The sequence below is a fragment of the Eptatretus burgeri genome, chromosome 11 (assembly GCF_056783735.1).
Source record: "Eptatretus burgeri isolate ZD-2024b chromosome 11, Ebu_testis_v1, whole genome shotgun sequence".
NCBI classification, from domain to species: Eukaryota; Metazoa; Chordata; class Myxini; order Myxiniformes; family Myxinidae; genus Eptatretus; species Eptatretus burgeri.
Window position 1 is genome coordinate 92,603,330 of NC_140971.1, and position 19,662 is coordinate 92,622,991.

The 19,662-nt window shown below is 41.3% G+C and overlaps 1 protein-coding gene across 5 annotated transcripts in view; it reads left to right on the top strand.

The window, feature by feature from the left end:
- LOC147017658 (uncharacterized) overlaps positions 1-18,573 on the top strand; it is a 158,427-nt gene extending 139,854 nt beyond the window's left edge. For 4 of the 5 annotated variants that reach the window (XR_015049575.1, XR_015049574.1, XR_015049573.1 and 1 more), the window contains 2 exons: positions 9,925-10,353; positions 18,002-18,134. Coding sequence is in view for 1 of the 5 variants with exons in the window: in XM_085847404.1 (XP_085703530.1) it covers positions 18,002-18,163 (162 nt within the window). In the remaining 4 variants the exon portion in view is untranslated. Of the gene's footprint in view, positions 1-9,924; positions 10,354-18,001 lie in introns of all 5 variants that reach the window. The other variant, XM_085847404.1, reaches the window with a different exon arrangement.
- The last annotated feature ends 1,089 nt before the right edge of the window (positions 18,574-19,662 follow it).

Genomic DNA, 19,662 nt, shown 5'->3' on the forward strand with positions numbered 1-19,662 from the left:
GAATGCGGCACGCATGCAGTTATGCATTCAATGGGGGAAACACGCATGCAGTTGTTTTGCGAAGACTGCGGGACGGGACAAAGATGCGAGCAAGGCGAAGCGCTACAACTGTCTATAATGAATTATGTATAGGCACTTAACAGTTTCTCTACTTAATGGGACATGGCGCCACATCATTCACACAAATAAAAGCAAAGAAAGACCCCCTCAAAGGCAAGGGAGTCAGACTGGACCTGTAGGCCTTTATGTCCAAGAAGCCTGGTTGACCGAAGGGACTCCCAGAGGCCGCCACAGGTTGCCTCCACCCTCGTGGTGACTTGGTTGGGCGACCCTCGATGGACCCTCTCAAGCACCTCCTCCGACTGACTGCTCCACCCAGACCGAGACCTCCACCGACCGACCAACAACCAACTGAACTGCGAACGCTCCGTGCGCCCTTTTTATTCCCCCTGCCTTCTCGCCCCACGCTTCTTCCAGCTCCCGCGGGAAGCCTCTGGAAGGAGGGTGTGTTTTACCTCCAATGCCCTGGCTCCTCCCTTCACGGCGCGCGAAGCGAAGAAGAAATTGTTGCGGTGGTCCTCAATGGGAATGTGGCCCAGGGATATTTATCGCCCAAAAATAGGCCCCCACCCTACATCACCTTTGACCCTTGGTTCAATCTGCCCTTCCCCCGTCCCGAAGCATGGGAAAGCAGGAGTGAAAATCCCTTGCGTTATCGGAACCCCTTCTTCTTTCTCCATGGCAGAGACGGTTTTTGATGCGGAGAGGGTTGTAGCGTGGTTGTGGAGAAGGTGATTGGTGGTGTGGTTGGTGGTTGAGGTGTCGTGGTTGTTGTAATGGTGGCGTGGTTGGTGTTGTGTGGTGGTCGTGAGGGTGGTGTGGTTGGGTGCTTGTAAAAAGGTGGTTGGTGGTTGAGGTGATCATGGTTGTTGTAATGGTGGCGTGGTTGGCGTTGTGTGGTGGTCGTGAGGGTGGTGTGGTTGGGTGCTTGTGAAAAAGGTGGTTGGTGGTGTGGTTGGTCCAAAATAACGATAGCAAAGAATAACGGCGAACTCAAAGATCACAGCCCTGATAACATGAATAAATCCCTTTAGACCACGGTGGGGAAATCTATCTCAACACACACTTAGTGATATAACTGATCTTGGGGATATCCTTTATAGTGCTCTGCGAATTTCCACAACCGTAACAATATGGTTAAACAAAGTATTGAAACTATAATTAAAAACACATTAAGTGAAATGAAAACTTTTAAGTTTTATATGGGGGTAAAATTGAAAATGGTAAGACAAGACGATGAAACTTCTCTCAACATGAGGTCAAACCCACACTTGATCTCATCATTTCAAGGTTTTGTAAGATGTGATGTTTACGAAGATCTCCAGAGACAAGAACAAGATGTTGATAACACTGTAGTAGGTAATGGATTTACTATCACAAGAATAATCTTTTTAGATATACACATCTTAAAATCAGATCCTCTTCAAGCTGTTAGATAATAGCTGTTAATATTAGATAATAGCTGTTAGCTGTTAATATTCAAAACAAAGATAATAAATGTTTTCTATGGTCTGTTCTTGCTCACTTACACCCCCCACAATGGAATCCTGAAAGGGTTGAACATTATAAGAAATATGAGAATACATTGAATGTTAAAGATTTAAAGTTTCCAATGTCATTGAGAGATATTCCTAAATTTGAGAAAATGAATAATCTATCTGTTAATGTGTATGGATTAATGGAAACAAACAGAGTTCAGATATTAAAAATTTCAAACAACTATAAAAATGATGAAACACACATTTACCTTCTCCACTTTACCTCAAAGGAAAAATCACATTATGCTTTCATCAAAAAATTTTCAACATTAACCAAATCACAAATATATAAGAGAAAATGTAAAACGTATCCTTGTAGGAAATGTCTCAACTCCTTTCACACAAAAGAACGATTAAATCAACATTCAAAATATTGTAGTAATCATAAATCAAACGTAATCAATTTACCAAAAGCAGGTTCAAACATATCATTTAAAGATTTTAACAAATCTATAAAACATCCGTTTGTGATGAATGCCAATTTTGAAAGTATCCTTGAAAAGATAAACACTGTTTCTCCAAATCCAAATAAATCATACACAAATATATACCAAAAACATACTCCTTGTGGTTTCTGTTATTATATCAAATCATCTGTTGGTGATGAATACAACAAGTTATAACTTTATAGAGGGGAAGATGCCTCTGAGGAGTTTGTAAGATGATTGGAAAAAGATTGTATAAGACTAAGAGAAATAATGGTGAAAACCTATAAACCAATGTCATTAACAAAGGAAGAGGAAAAGGAATTTAGAGAACAGTACCCGTCATATTTGTGATAAGGAAATTGAGGGAGGGGTCAAGGTTAGGGATCACTGTTATCTTACTGGTAAATATGGAGGCCCAGCTCATTCCCATTGTTATCTGAATTACAAGCCTCCAAATTTTATTCCTGTCTTTCTTCACAACAACGCTCACTATGACACACATCTATTTATAAATGAACTTTCAAAGACATTCGGAAATATTTTCGCCATTCCAAACAGATCAAAAATACATCTCATTCACAAAAACAATTTATACATCCCCCATAACCCATATCAGATTTCTTGACACATACAAGTTTATGGGAGATTCATTATCTGAGTTAGCATCAAATATTAGAAACTTCGAGTCTTAAATCATATTTCTCAAATCAAGAAGAGATTGATCTCCTATCACAAAAGGGAATATATCCGTATGGCTATATGGATTCATTTGAAAGGTTTAAAGAAACACAACTTCCTTCAAGGGAGAGTTTCTATGGTAAGTTGAATAATACTCATATTTCTGATGAAGATTATACACAGGCTAAAAAGGTTTGGGAGAAGTTTAGTATAAAGAATCTTGGGGAATATCATGATTTATATCTTAAAACTGATGTACTGTTATTAAGTGATGTGTTTGAAACTTTTAGAACAGTCTGTCATAATAAAAATTCTTATGGATTAGACCCCGCTCACGATTACACAGCTCTGGGTTTGGCTTGGAGTGCTATGTTAAAAATGACAAAACAAAATTTGGAATTAATCAGCGACATAGATATGCTTTTAATGATAGAGAAGGCTAAAAGAGGAGGAATATCTCAAGTATGTTCCAAAAGATATGTTAAAGCAAATAACAAATATCTTCCTGATTATAATAAGAATGAGAACAACTCTTACCTGATGTATTATGATGCTAACAATTTATATGGGTGGGCCATGTCTCAATCTTTACCTTATGGGAAACTTAAATGGGTTAAAGAAAAACATTTTGAAAAAGTTTTACTTGATATTGTTATATCCTCTCAAAAAGAATTGGATGAGGCTGAAGTTAGATATTATTTTGAGGTTGATTTAAAATCCCTGAAGAACTTCATAATAAACATAAAGACCAACCCTGTGCCTCCGATAAAGAAAGTCCAAGAAAAGAATGGTTAAGTGATTACCAACAGTCATTTAATATAAAAGGTAAATCTTCAGAAAAAATACTTACTACATTAAATGATAAAGAAAGTTATGTTTTACATCAAAGGAACTTGAGACAATATTTATCTGCTGGGTTGAGAGTGAGGAAAATTCATAGGATTTTGAAATTTAAACCAAGTCCATGGTTAAAGGACTATATTGATTTTAATACAAAAAGTATAAAAAACACAGAAACAGATTTTGAGAAGGACTTTTATAAATTAATGAATAATGCTGTATTTGGAAAGACTATGGAAAATGTTAGAAATCGAGAAAACATAAGACGTGCTACATCTTGGAAACAGGCCTCAAAGTTAATTAACAAACCAAGTTTTGAATGGGTGGAGGTATTTTCAGAGAACTTTTGTGCTATTCATTTAAAAAAAGGAGAGTATTGAAATGGATAAACCTATTTATATAGGAACATGCATTCTTGATTTGTCAAAGTTGTTTATGTATGACTATTACTGTAATAATTTTAAATTAAAGTATAAGGATAATGTGTCATTGTTATATATGGATACAGATAGTTTTATATTAGAAATAAAGACTAGAGATGTATATGAGGATATGATTGATAATATTGATACATATGATACAAGTAATTATAAACCTGGTGATGTGTTGTTTTCATTAAATAATGAAAAGGTTATTGGTAAGTTTAAAGATGAATTGGGTGGGAAGGTTATGAGTGAATTTATAGGATTGAGATCAAAGGCTTATGCTTTTACATATATTTAAAATAATATTGAAAGGTGTAAAAAGAAGTTAAAGGGAATAAAGAAAAAAATAAGAAATGAAACAATAAACTTTAAACATTATTACAACTGTTTAATCTTGAAGAAGGAAGAGTATAGAAAAATGAATAAAATAAGAAGTTATAAACATCAATTATATACAGAAGAAATAAATAAGAAAGCATTAGGAGCTTTTGATGATAAAAGATATATTTTAGAGAATGGAATTAATAGTCTCCCTTATGATTATAAGTATAAGTGCTGAGGAACTACTACCGTCTTTTACTGATTTATAAATGATAGAACCAAGCAATAGCAAACCAAAGAGTGGAGATGCAATCAACCTTGGTACTTAAATGGAAAACATAAAGAATGTGAGAAATATCAAATAAGTCTTATTGAAGAAATAACTGGGGTAAATGTAGATAAAACAAATAAGCGGATAAATTTAATTACAAATAAGTTGGAGGATGTAAAGAAAAAAAAAATTAATATCCTTGAATGGACTGAAAACTTTGGTTACACTGAACAACAAAAAATTTTTACTGGAGATGTGTAAAGTGATTTAGACTAATTTGGGTACGCTGATTTCAAAAATCATAACCGTTTTGCTGTATCACGTCAGGATTTTCAGTAACAGAAATATTCCCATTGCCTAGAAGTCAGGATTTCAATGAAATTTACAAAAATTCATTTATTCATTTATTTCATCATGAATGCTTCAAAATTATAGAAATTACAGAAAAACTCCACTAGAATGTAATTAAAAATGCTTTAGGCATTTGGCTTTGCGTTTGTGCTGCTCTGTGTCAGTTTCACGATGCAGGAACCATCAGAAATCGCCCATCATGTTCGGGTTGTGCCGCCCTTGGTAACGCGTCTCCATGAGTGAAATCTCTTGGTGGAATCGCTCGCCGTGCTCGTCCGAGACTGCTCCCAAGTTGTCAGGGAAGAAGTTCAGGTGCTGGTGTAGGAAATGGATTTTCAGGGACATCCTGGAGCCAAGTTTCCTGAAGGACTCCAGCAGCTGCTGCACTATTTCTTCATAGTTGTCCGCGCGCTCGTTCCCCAAGAAGTTGTCCGTCACAGCTTTGAAGCTCCTCCACGCTGCCAGCTCTTTGGGGTTTAGAGTTGTCGGAAAAGTTTCGTCCTTCATAATCTGTCGGATTTGCGGTCCAACAAAGACACCAGCCTTGATCTTGGCCTCCGACAAGGTGTTGCCAAACTTTTCCTTGAGGAAAAAACCCACGCCCATTCAGATCCATTGCCCGTACAAAACTTTTCATCAAGCCGAGCTTTATGTGGAGTGGTGGAAGGAAAACCTTGGCTGGGTCGACAAGGGCGACATGCTTCACGTTGTGTCGACCAGGTACATGCTCTTTTCGCTCTTCCCAATCTTTCTTCGTCCAGTGATTCTTGTCGTCTCTGCTATCCCAGAGACAAAGGAAGCACATGTATTTCGTGTAGCCTGACTGCAGCCCTAACAACAGCGCCACCACTTTCAAGTCTCCGCAGATGTGCCAGTTGAAGTCATTGTACTTGATGGAATCAAGCAGCTGCCGCATAGTCTCATAGGTCTCTGTCATGCCGAATGCGTGAGCCAGTGGGACTGATGGTTTCTCGTTGCCATTGTGGAGCAAAACAGCCTTCAAGCTGTTCTTCCCCGAGTCTATGAAGAGGCGCCAGTCTGCAGGATCGTGATCACACCCAAGTTCTTTCAACAGACCGTTGATGTCACTGCAGAATGTCATCGTGTCTTCCATCTCAAAGAACTCAGCCATGTCTCTGTGACGTGCTCTGAACAAGGATATCTTGGTGTTAGGTTCAAGTAGATTCCACTGCTGCAGCCTTGATCCAAGCAGCTCTGCCTTCGCCTTTGACAGCGAGAGATCTCTTACAAGATCATTTAAGTCTCCCTGGTTCAGAAGGTGTGATTCTTGAGTGTCGGGTTCAAAAGGTTCATCATCACCATCCTCTTCACCACTGCTTACAGCTATGTTCTGATCAGCTGGAGGTGTTGGAACGGGGTTCTCGTCATCATGAGGCACAGGTTTACGAGCAGAGACGCAGTCAGCGTACTTGATGTGACCTTTATTCTTCTTGTTGAAGCCGGCGATGCTTGTGCAGCAGAAATAACAATCATCATGATGATTCTGCGGCTCACGCCATATCATGGGCACCGCAAATGGCATGCTCGCGCGCTTGCCCACCAACCACTGAGTCAAGGTTGTGTGACAGCTTGTGCAGCAGATGTGTGGTGCCCAGCTCTGTTCTTGGTCCCCCACCTTACACCCGAAGTAGTGAAAGTAGGCAGCCTTCATTTTCACTGCTGTAGATATACTTCGCTGTTGATCTTTTTTGGTATACCGACCACAGACATAACAGAAGTTGTCAGGATGATTGGTACAGGAACGCCTACTCATCTTTATCTGAAAGAAAGAAATATAACACAAGTTAACAACAATTGTACGAAATAGACATGTTAAAGACATATGTAAATTTCATTGAAATCCTGACTTCTAGGCAATGGGAATATTTCTGTTCCTGAAAATCCTGACGTGATACAGCAAAACGGTTATGATTTTTGAAATCAGCGTACCCAAATTAGTCTTAATCACTTTACACATCTCCAGTAAAAAAAAAAATTTGAAATTTGTTGTTCAGTGTTATCAATTAAACAATGAAAAAACAATTTACTATAATCTCAAAATGATATGTGGCTCAGGAGGTGGTCAAACAAGAACATTAAGAGAAGTTTATCATTTTATCTCTGCTCAACAAATATATTTAGACCAAGAACTAAGTTCTAAAATAATATTTGTGAACCTACTCGATGGTGATGAATGTAATAGGAAAATTAATTTATTACCTCAAATAGAACATGATCAAATATTCGTTGGCTCACTCTTTAAGTGGAGTAAGAGTCCGAGGGAGAGAGAAAATCATTCTCCTCTTTTGACCAAATAAGCCTTGATCAAGAAAACTTCCCCTATTAATTTGTATGAGGTTTTTTGGGGCCCTGAGACAGTCTCAATTTAACATGAGCTTGTATGGCAGAAAATCTTGCTTCTCTTTTTGTCCTGATGGGTCTCGAGTCAGAGTTCTCCCTATACATTTGTACGGCAGAAAATCTTATTTCTCTTTTTGTCCTGATTGGTCTCGAGTCAGAGTTCTCCCTATACATTTGTATGGGAGGAATTTGCCTCCTGTTTAGGGGTTTTTGGGAATCAATTCATAGTTTTCCCCATTCATTTGCATGGGTGTCTGAGAAACCCCATGAATCTACCACTTACATCGATAGGTTTAAATCCCCAAGAGTCTTCTTGGTAGAAACCACATTTCAAGTCTCCAAAATAAACCCAACTTTCCAAATCTCCAAGGTATAACCACATTCCTGTTGAGTTTCCAAGATATGTATCACATTCTGAGTTATCAAGCCAGAACCCACATTTCAAGTCTCCAAAAATATAACCATCTATCCAAGACTCCAAAGTAGAACCACAATTTCCAGAAATATTGTGAGTTTCTGCAATGTCTCACATCGTATAACTGTGGATCCTCAAGGAAAACTCCATTTTTCCAATTTTTATGGGTTTCAGTGATAGATCTCACATAATACAACTGTGAATCATCAAGGAAAACTCCATTTTTCCAATTTTTATGGGTTTCAGTGATAGATCTCACATAGTATAACTGTGGATCATCAAGGAAATCTCCATTTTTCCAATTTTTATGGGTTTCAGTGATAGATCTCACATAGTATAACTGTGGATCATCAAGGAAATCTCCATTTTTCAAAATGTCTGAAATTTGTGGGTCTTCTTCGAAAAACTTGTATTCTGGCTCATCAAGGTATAACTTGTTCAGGGGGTATTGTCTTGATAACTCACAATGAGTACCATCGATGTAAAACTTTTTTTCAGGATTTTGCGAGTCTCCAAGGTATAACTCTTTGGTTGGGTCATCAAGGTCGAGCTCGTTCTGTGGGTCTTGGTCGCTCACAAGGTCTTCAACCAAGCCAACAATTTCGCCCCAAGTTGTGGAAAAAGCAGTATTTTCATTTCGTATTTCTGATACAATTTCCTGTGAGAGAAAATATTAATGTATATTAATTAAGTGATTTAATTATTAAATGATTATATGCTTAAATCAAACTCTGTAAATCGGAAAATAAAATCTTACCTCAATAGATAAGAGGTTTGAATCCAGTTCATCAACTTGAAGGTTTAGTTCCATACAAGTAGTAGAACTCCAAGGAACTCCAAAGTCATCCCACTCAAGCTCAGCACAGCAGTCCATTCTCAGTAAAAGTAAAAATATGTTTAAATTCAGTCTGGGTTTCAAGCCTTTATATAGAAAGACTGGTGGGTGTGGTTTCCTTTGGAAATTCCCTGGGCAAGCCCAGGCAAGCCTTGTGAGTCAGAGATTAACTGGAAATGATTTAAGAGTTGGTGGTCCTCACAAAGAGGGTGGGGCTTAGTAAAAGTGGGAGAGGCTTAGAGAAAGTGGGCGTGGCATAAGGAAAGGGGCGTGGCTTATGGAAATTATTCTGAGGCTCAGGAGGTGGTCAAACAAGAGCATTAAGAGAAGTTTATCATTTTATCTCTGCTCAACAAAGATATTTAGACCAAGAACGAAGTTCCAAATATAATATTTGTGAACATACTCGATGGTGAAAAATGTAATCGGAAAATTAATTTATTACCTGAAGTAGAATATGGACAAATATTCATTGACTCACTCTTTGAATGGAGTAAGTAATGGGGCAGAGATCGATCTCTTCTTCTGACCTCATGGACTGAGTCAGAGGGTGGAGAGAAAATCATTCTCCTCTTTTGACCAAATAAGCCTTGATCAAGAAAACTTCCCCTATTAATTTGTATGAGGTTTTTTGGGGCCCTGAGACAGTCTCAATTTAACATGAGCTTGTATGGCAGAAAATCATTCTCCTCTTTTTGTCCTGATGGGTCTCGAGTCAGAGAGTTCTCCCTATACATTTGTATGGGTGGGGGGAGGAATCAGTCTCATGTTTAAGGGTTTTCGGGGTTCAATTCATAGTTTTCCCCATTCATTTGCATGGATGTCTCAGAAACCCCATTAATCTACTACTCAGGATATCTCAAAAAGTTGTAGACGGATTTGGATGAAACTTGGTGGACAGGTTGGGTGTGTGACAAGGACAAATCGATTCGATTTTGGTGGAGACCCAAATTCAGACACGAGAGGCTTTAAATTACGTGATTCCTCACCATGGAGAGATGGGGCCAAAAACTATTTTATAGCATAATATCTCAAAAAGTTGTGGACAGATTCAGACGAAACTTGGTGGACATTTTGGGTGTGTGACAAGGAAGAAATAATTCAGTTTTGGTGGAGATCCGGATTCGGATCTGATAATTTTTTAAGTGATTCTTCACCATTGAGAGATATGTCCAAAAATGATATATTGTTATGGATTTGGAAGCCATTTACACACAAACAGACAGCAGTCCCCGTAGCTTAGTTATTTTGATAAGTATGTGTTTATAGTTAGAATCCCTCCTTCTGTCTAAGGGGAATTTCGTGTGTGCGCTACGAGTTATTTTTAGTTAGGTTTTTATACAACAACGACACCACCCTCACTCAACCCGGTCGCCATTGCCCACATGTTTTTGGCTGAAGGCGTGGGCAGAGCCTCCATCGCCTCAGATCCGACTCCGACCCAGAAAGGTGGGAGTTGCCCCGCCTACGATGGATCTGTCCAATGAGGGATGGCCAGCAGCTCGCGCAATGAGACCATCCAATCAGGAGGCGAGTGGCGAGGAAAGAAACCGCTCTCACCTCAAGAGAGTAGAGGAGTGATTGTGGCGATTGGCTTGGTCGGCGGTCATGGTTCGAGCGGTCTGCGGTCCTTTGTGGTGGCTCACCGTGGTGGTGGCGACTGCTGAGCATCTGCGGTCGTGGTGGCTTGGTCTCGGTCGTCGTCTGCAGCCCTTTGCGGTGGATTCTCGTGGTGGTGGCGGCTGAGCTGCCGGGGACGTGGACTTCAGTTTGTGGGTTCGAGTCCCACCGTGGTGGTTTGGAGTCAGTGTGACCGCACGAGGCGGGAAGGTACCCCGGCCCGGCTCTACTGAATAAAGACCCACGGGGTCCAGTTTAGTGTGTGTGTGTGTGTGTGTGTGTGTGTGTGTGTGTGTGTGTGTGTGTGTGTGTGTGTGTGTGCGTGCGTGCGTGCGTGCGTGCGTGCGTGCGTGCGTGCGTGCGTGCGTGCGTGCGTGCGTGCGTGCGCGTCCGTGGGCCCCGTCTAAGTAGAATCGTTTAGTGCCTTGTTAATTGCACATTACATTTCTTTATTCATGATAACTCTCTATCTGTCTCCCTCCCGATTAATGTAAAATAAAACTCCTGTTAAATGTACCAGCTCATTTTCTGTGCTTTCTCTCATTGGCCTCGCAAGGTGCGTATTGAGAGAGAGTAAAGCCGATCGTGCCGTAAATTGTTCATTTGGTCTGGCCCGGCTTTGGTAATTTCCGCTCAGTTATGCCGGATCCGAGTCGGTGATAGCGACTCGATTCGGACAGTCAGCCAAGGGTGTGGTTTCCCCCGTAGTTGGACGGCGTGAGTACTTAGGTAAATTGGGATGAGACAAGTGGACCCTACCTCACACCGTCAAAGTATTGGTGACTACGGTCCTCTAAGTGACCCGTGACCTTTCGGAGTTGTTCGAGAGTCAGGACCTAAATTCTGGGTGTTCGGTGGGAGATGACTCTACTGCGCCACCTAGTGGTCGTTTATCGCCACCGAACCCCGGCCCACAACAATATAGCATGATATCTGTAAAAGGTGTGGATGGATTCGGATGAAACTTGGTGGACAAGTTGGGTGTAAGAGAAGGACTAGTTTATTCGATTTTGGTGAAGATCTGAATCCGGATCTGGATACGAGAATTTTTTTATTACAAAGTGATTCTTCACCATTGAGAGATGGGGCCAAAAACGATATATAGCATCATATCTCAAAAATGTATTGGGCTCTATGTTCTCGTGGATCAGGCATTGTGTGGCAAAGGTATAGCTACATATAGCATGATATCTACATATTACGAAAACTCTCATCTTGTATGTATGTATGCATGTATGTTCCCGGAATACAGCCAAAACGGTACACAATAGCGCAACAATGATAGTGCCACTTTACCATTCTTCTGCAGCATGTAGTATCAAATTTCATTCAAATCGGGCAAAGAAAAAAATTATGAAAAAATCAATTCCCCATTCAGTCAAGTACTCTTCGGGAGAATTTGATCAATGCAAACCACAGCGGTATAGTTGACTGGAACTATCTTTTTTTTCTTTCTTGAAATGATTTATTCTAAAATCTCAAATATTTAGTATAGACAAAGTACGATTTATTTTTAAGCATAAAATAAACATTGCAATTTTGATGTAATACTTCCATGCTCATGAATAAATAAAATTGTGTTTAGAAGATTACGCACAATAATTTATTCGACTTTCTTTTCTCCGTTTTTTTTTTTTCTTCACATTGACGCGCAATATCATGTTTCATTCAAATCAAGCAACGAAAAATTTTTTATTAAAAAATCAATTCCGCATTCAGTCAAGTACTCTTCGGGAGAATACAATCAATGCAAGCAACCTCAGCGGTATAGTTCGCTGGAGCTATCTTTTTTTTTCTTCTTCAAATAATTTTTTATCAACCGCTGTAACAACAGGAACCCAACGGGTTCACGGGTCGTCTAGTTTCTCAAAAGTTGTGGACGAGTGATGACAAAACCATGCAGATGAGTTTGGTAGGTGACAATAACAAGCCAATTCTATTTTGGTTAAGCTCCGGATTCAGATTTTTTTTTGCATACCTTGTGGAGGCTCATATGAGAGCTAACACACAACACACATCAAGGGGGAGGGGGGCATGAGTCAAGACGAGCGGGAGTGGGAAGGACAAAACAGTGGGGAACAGCAACATTAGGAGATCTATGGAAGGGAGAGGGATGGGGTGGGGAACACAGGGTATATAAGATGGACATACAGGGACATTCAGGGAAGAAAGCAGGGAATTTGAAGGAGGTGGGTTTGGGGTGGACTCACGGGGGTAGAAATGATCGAGGATTTGGATGGGGGACGATAAGGGGTGGTGGTGAACAGCCGTTTTGAAGGCCTGGAGGAAAGAATGGGATTGAACAGAGTGAGGGAGTTTATTCCAAAAGCAGGAAAAGATGGGAATGAAAGAGTGAAGGTGAGCAGTAATTCGTGATTTTGGTAGTTTTACCAGAAGGGGATTGTTGGCGGACCTTGAGCGCCCTGTGGAAATATGGTGGGGACAAATCGCAAACAGTGGGGGGGGGGAGGGGGCAATACCGGAGAAGAGACGGTCGAAGACTGAAAGACCACCGACCTGCCTGTGGTGAGAGAGTGAGAGGCCCAAAGACTCAGCCTCATCGCAGGAGATACCAATGATCTGAAATGCCTTGGTTTCTACAGCGTGAAGCCGAGAAAGGTGAGAGGCAGGAGCACCTGCCCAGAGGGGAGAGCAGTACTCCATCAGGCTGCGGACGAAGCTTTGTATGTGGTCAGTTGCCAAGGTGGGCCGAGGAGAGGATTTTACACGATGAAGGATTCCCAGTCGGCGACTGGCTTTGGAGGCCAGGTTGGAAATGTGGTTTTCCCAGGAAAGATCATGGCAGATAGTGAGACCCAGAAGCTTGAAAGAAAAGACTTCTTCCAGAGGATTATTGAGAAAGTGGATTTGGGGGGGGGGGGGGGTTCCAAGCAGTCCTTTTGGAGAGACAAGGTGAGAGTGTGAGATTTGTCAAGATTGAAATACATGTTCCACATGTTGGACCAGTTTGTGATTTTACCCAGATCTGCAGAAAGCGAAGAAGCTGCTACTTGCTGGTCTGAGGGATGACAGATTGTACGACAGAGGGTGGAGTCATCAGCAAAGAGATAAAGAGGATTTTCCAGAGAGTTGGAGAGATCATTGATGAAAACCAGAAAAATAACAGGTCCCAGGACACTGCCTTGAGGAATTCCAGCCTGGACAGGAAGAGGGGATGAAAGAACTCCATTTAGGGCCACATGTTGACTGCGACAGGAGAGGAAGTCTGCAAGCCATGAGTGGAGATGGCCTTGGATACCGTAGGAAGAGAGTTTAGTGAGCAGGCCAGGGTGCCAGACTGTCAAAAGCACACGATATGTCTCAGGATATGGCTCTGATTTCATGTACGGCATTGAGTACCTCCATCCATTGTTGGGAGAGCAAAAGCAGCATATCCAGGGTAGTGACCTGGACTGAAACCAAAATGATGATCGGAAATCAAGCCATTGGAGAAGAGGAAAGATTTAATGTCTGAAGGGATGATGGATTCCATAACCTTGCTGATGATTGGGAGAAGGCTGATTGGTCGGTAGTTGCAGGGATCTGGTTTTGCACCTTTTTGTGCAGGACAGTAATGTTTGCTGATTTCCAAGTCGATGACAGATGACCTTGAGCAAATGAGAGGGTGAATATAACAGAGAGAGGGTGAGCAAGAGCAGAGGAGCAGGTTTTTAGGACACGTGGGCTGATGCCGTCTGGACTGGTTGCAGAATCTGAGTCGAGGTTTGACAGCAAACTCTCCACTTTGTCAGAAGAAAAGGACACAGAGTCCAGGGACAGTTGGGTGTGACTGTGTAAGGTGGATAGAGAAAGCGATGGGTTTTGGACAAGATTTTGAAGCAAACACCGAGTTTTCTTGTGCAGTATCAGCAGTGCGGCCATTTGAGGTACGGAAGGGGATGGAGGGGTAACATACACCAGAAACAGATTTGATTCGACGCCACCAGGATTTGGAGGATGGAGAGAGGTTTTAGAGTTCAGACTTGAGCTTCGAAAGATGTTGTTTTTCTGGCTCTCCTGAGGGTAGACACACTTGTTCCGAGCTTTATGGAAGGAACTGACATTACCCTCAGTTGGGTTTGCTTTCCATAAGGCAAAGTTAAGGTGTTGCAGGACAACTGCCTCGCCACAAGCTTCAGTGAACCATGGGTGGGAGGAAGGGTAGGACAATAAAAGACGAGAGGGGATAAACCTGTGCATGAGGGAGACCAAGGTTCTTTGAAAGAATTCCCAGGATGAGGAAGCAGCTTTGTGGATAAGAGGGGGTGCAACTTTGAGAAGGGTGAGTGAGGGGGGTGAATGTTGGGAGAAGGGTGAGTGGGGAGAGTTGAGGGAAGAAGGTGATGGGGGAGTTTTTGTGAAAGGTGAGGGGGAAGCTTGGAGGGAGAAGAGTGGGATGGTTGCTTTGAGAGGGAGGGGTGAGAGGGGTGAGTTGGCACTGAAGTTGGAAAAAAAAGAATGGTTGATCAAAAGCGAACATTCAAAGAAAACTGTTTTTTTTTTTAATTTTTAGGTTGGAGATGTGATGAAAGACATTTCTTGATTGATGCGATAAAGGCGAATTAAGAGAATGGAGAGAATAAACGCTGTAACAGTTGGATTTTCTTCGGCAAGGTATGAAGGAAAGTTCGAATTGAGAGCAGTTTGTTGAAATAGAAGAAGAGTAGTGAATTATGATACAGTAATGAGAACCACACGTGTGAAAGAGGAAGATGAAGCATTATAAGAGGTCGTTTTTATTATTATTTTTTTTTTTTGAGAGAGAGAGAGAGAGTTTTCATCAAATTAGGTAATGGAAAGGTTGTAGAAAAAAATCGTGAGGTGAATGGTGAATTCGGATCGGTAATCGCAGAGGGTGGAAACAGATCACGTGGTTAAGGGAGAAGCACCTGGCTAAGGGAGGTGTATAGTCAAAAGTGGATTTATTTATTTATTTTTAATAGATTGTGTAAAATTCAGAAAAGGGAAGGTTGAAGTAAAATTGTGGAGGTGTATGGTGAATTTGGAACTGTAAACTCAGAGTAAAGCTGATGGATCGATGAAACGTATCAGGAAGAGAGAGAGACATATGATTATAGGAGGTGTATAGATCGAAAGGATACAAGGAAAATTATTAATTTTTGATGTATTTTTGAAGAAAAGCTAAGATTTGGGAATAGAAGGTGGTGGGAAGAAATCGTGAAGGTAATGGAGAGTGGGTCAGCTCAAGTCGAAGAAAGATGGTGCCGGCAGAAGGAGGAAGAAGAAGAAGAAGAAGAAGAGAAAGGAGGAGGAGGAATAAGAAGAGAAAGGAGTAGGAGGAGGAGGAGGCTTGGGACTCCTGGGTATGGTGGGGTTATTTTTTTTTCATTTCAATGCAAGGCAATAAACAGAGTGTGTAGTTGGGAGGGATGGGGGCCGTTGGGAAAGTGTGGAAAATAGGAATTGAAGGTAAGAGGGAGAGAATACAAATAAAAACGATCATACACCGAGATTTCCTTCAAATTCCCTGCTTTCCTTCCTATACTATCCTGAAAGTCCCTGTTGTAAACCCCGTGTTCCCCGCCCCATCCCTCTCCCTTCCACAGATCTCCTAATGTCTCTGTTTCCCATTGTTTTGTCCTTCCCTCTCCCACCCCTCTTGTCTCCTGCCCCCCTTGTTGTGCGTTGTGTGTTCGCTCTCATACGTGCCTTGACAATGTCTACAAAAAAAAAAAAAAAAAAAAAAACAAGCAGTCATAGACTGGTACTTACGAAATAGTCAACTTGACCTCTGACCTTGTCTAATAAAAGCTGTCTCGAGAGAAGGTAGCGACACAAACCAGAAGTTTCTACGATGATTCTTTACCAAACCATCAAAAATCGAATGTTTGACCTCACTGTGACCTTGACCTTTGACCGATTTTTGACCAAAATCTAATCAGCGTTAGCCATCACCCTCCTGAATCACGTGGTGTAATTTGACATTGGTAGCTTCTTCCATTCTCGAGTTATCGTGCCTACAAACAAACACACAAACAGAGGACGGAAGTCATCAATATACCTACGAAATCTTTAGATTTCGTAAGTAACAAGCAGTCATAGACTGGTACTTACGAAATCGTCAACTTGACCTCTGACCTTGTCTAATAAAAGCTGTCTCTGGAGAAGGTAGCGACGCAAACCAGAAGTTTCTATGATGATTCTGCACTGAACCATCAAAAAAAAAAATCGAATGTTTGACCTCACTGTGACCTTGACCTTTGACCGATTTTGACCAAAATCGAATCAGCGTTAACCATCACCCTCTCCTGAATCATGTGGTGTAATTTGACATTGGTAGCTTCTTCGGTTCTCGAGTTATCGTGTCTACAAACAAACACACACACACAAACAAACAAACACACAAACAGAGGACGGAAGTCATCAATATACTTACGAAATCTTTAGATTTCGTAATTAACAAGCAGTCATAGACTGGTACTTACGAAATCGTCAACTTGACCTCTGACCTTGTCTAATAAAAGCTGTCTCTCCAGAAGGTAGCGACGCAAACCAGAAGTTTCTACGATAATTCTGTACCAAACCATCAAAAATCAAAACGTCGACCGAAGCAAAAATCTCCATTTCTCCACGCAATTATTTAATATTATTTTATCAAAGTCACAAAACCGTAATATTCGGCCATCCACCAACAATCTTTACATAATCCGACGGCTCAGCGAGTCAGGCATGTGACGATAACCTTTATTGGGATAAAAAATGACTTTTAAACACCATCTTTATCGAAAACACCGTCAGCACGCACACAGAAAACCTTTACGTGTCAACGACGCGTCTGCTCGAGCGCACTGCATCACGTGACGACCCGTGACGCGTCGAGTGAAATATTTTTTATACAATATAAAAACGTCTCCAAAACATCCGATTTTTACCAGAATTTCGACAACCGAGTTTTAAGCATCCTAAGCGATCGCAAAAACCGAAGACAAAATTAAAATTGAAGTTAAAACGAACTCGTAATGTCGAGCGAAGCAAAAATCTCCATTTCTCCACGCAATTATTTAATATTATTTTATCAAAGTCACAAAACCGTAATATTCGGCCATCCACCAACAATCTTCACATAATCTGAGGGCGAAGCGAGTCAGACATGCGACGATAACCTTTATTGGGATAAAAAATGACTTTTAAACACCATCTTTATCGAAAACACCGTCAGCGCGCACACGGAAAACCTTAACATGACTCAACGACGCGTCTGCTCAAGCGCACTGCATCACATGACGACCCGTGACGCGTCGAGTGAAATATTTTTTATACAATCTTAAAACATCTCCAAAACATGTTTTTTACCAGAATTTCGACAACCGAGTTTTAAGCGTCCTAAGCGATCGCAAAAACCGAAGACAAAATTAAAATCGAAGTTAAAACGAACTTGTAACGTTGAGCGAAGCAAAAATACTCCATTTCTCCACATGAATTTACGGAATTATGTTTGACCTCACTATGACCTTGACCTTTGACCGATTTTGACCAAAATCTAATCAGCGCTAGCCATCACCGTCCTGAATCACGTGGTGTAATTTGACATTGGTAACTTCTTCCATTCTCAAGTTATCGTGCCGACAAACAAACAAACAAACAAACACACACACAAACACAAACGGAAGTGATCAATATACTTACGAAATCTTTAAATTTCGTCAGTAACAAACACACAAACAGATGACGGAAGTCATCAATATACTTACAAAATCTTTAGATTTCGTAAGTAGCAAACAAAACATTGTACATTAAGGTCACATTTAACGGTTTTCCTTTGAGTTGGCATTGTGAATCTGTTTGTCCTCAGAAAACGAATTGTTGAGCTGCCGTGACCTGTTTTGTGGATTTCTAGGTTGTCCTGGGGAGATACCGTGGCTTGCACATCTTGGAGCGGTTCTCTGGCATTCAGCATTACATGCAGCACGCCATTGCTCAGAATGAGTTTTCCCACAGCTGTCCAACCGAGCAGGAGATTGAACGTGCTTACTTTACCATTGCACAGTCTCTGAAATGAGATAACACATCCAGGAGGGACCAGCAGATGAATCATATCAATCTATCCTCTTTCAGCCGTAACGACTCTGTTCTAGTATTTTCTTTAAAATTATCCGTTAAACATTTTAAAACTGGTTTTCACACCAAGTAACAGGTCGATTACCACTTTTAGTCACTTGTCAACTATTTATAGAAGCTCGATTTCACACTCGGTATCCTCCATTCATCTTGTAAAATACAATGTTGTTGTTATTGCACAAAAATGAGAACATTATCAGAGGAACTTTCAGGTACATTATTTTTATTGTTTTACGAAATGAAAGCATAACTATGTTATGGGAAGAACACCCTGAAACGTGACTCTATTTTTTATGTTTTATCTTTGGCTCCTTTTTCATCTTTTCACATCATTAAATATTATTGACTGCATCACTGAATGTGTTTATTACATGACATGGGTCACCTAACCAGAACGTTGAGTTGAATATCTGTGGCAAACCCAATTTCAATGAAATTTATACAATACCATGTGATGTCACTTATGTAGGAGCTATGTGTATAATTTATGATTTAAGACTTGAGGCCAAGACTCAAAACTCAATTTGGCTTGCATCCTTCCAATGTCTTCCCCTCTTAACAATCTCTCCACTTCATGTTCCCTCTTGCAGCATTCCACGTCACCCCACCTCCTCAAAACTTCCCCCTCACTCCACCCGCTCAAAACTTTCCGCTCGTCCCACTACCTCACAGCTGCACCCCCCCAACCATCATCCTGCACACTTCCAGCTCCCTCTCCACCATCCCGTACCCTCCCATTTACCCCCCCCATTCCTGCCTCCTCCCAGCTTCCCCCCTCATCCTGCATCCTCCCAGCCTCTCTTTCTTCATGCATCCTCCCTCTTGTCCTGCACCCTCCACGCCTTTCTCCGTTGTGCAGCCTTCCCCCATCCCGCACCCTCCCATCTCCTTTGCCCCTGTCACGAACTGTGTGGACCTCAAACATCTGATTCCTCCACTCTAACCTGACATCTCTCAATCCAGGCCACTGTTGGATAAACCGAACATCATATGTTTAACAGAATCCTTCAACCCACAGGAAGTCACCGACTTCTTTGTGCCTCTCCCTTGCTATCGACTCCTGATTTTATCGGCCTGAACCCCATCCTGGTGGCAGAGTTGCACCTTACATCAAGAAGTCATTTTTTCATTCCCCGTGTACTGATTTTTTCACCTCTCGCCCCCCGGGAGTATGTTTGGCTATGACTTCCCCTCCGCTCCCACCTTATGTTTGTCTGTGTTGCAGCTTCCTCCAACCAGTGACAACTCCATCTACACATCTCTCTCAGACAACGGAGACCAACTTTTCACCACTCATCCAAACCCTCATTTCCTCATATGTTGCGATTTCAATTGTTACCATGCAACTTGTCTAGTTGCTGGGACCTCTCTCACCAGCCACGGCATTTCAGCAAAGGACTTCTGTGACCCCATGGGACTGAATCAATCTGTGAACATTCC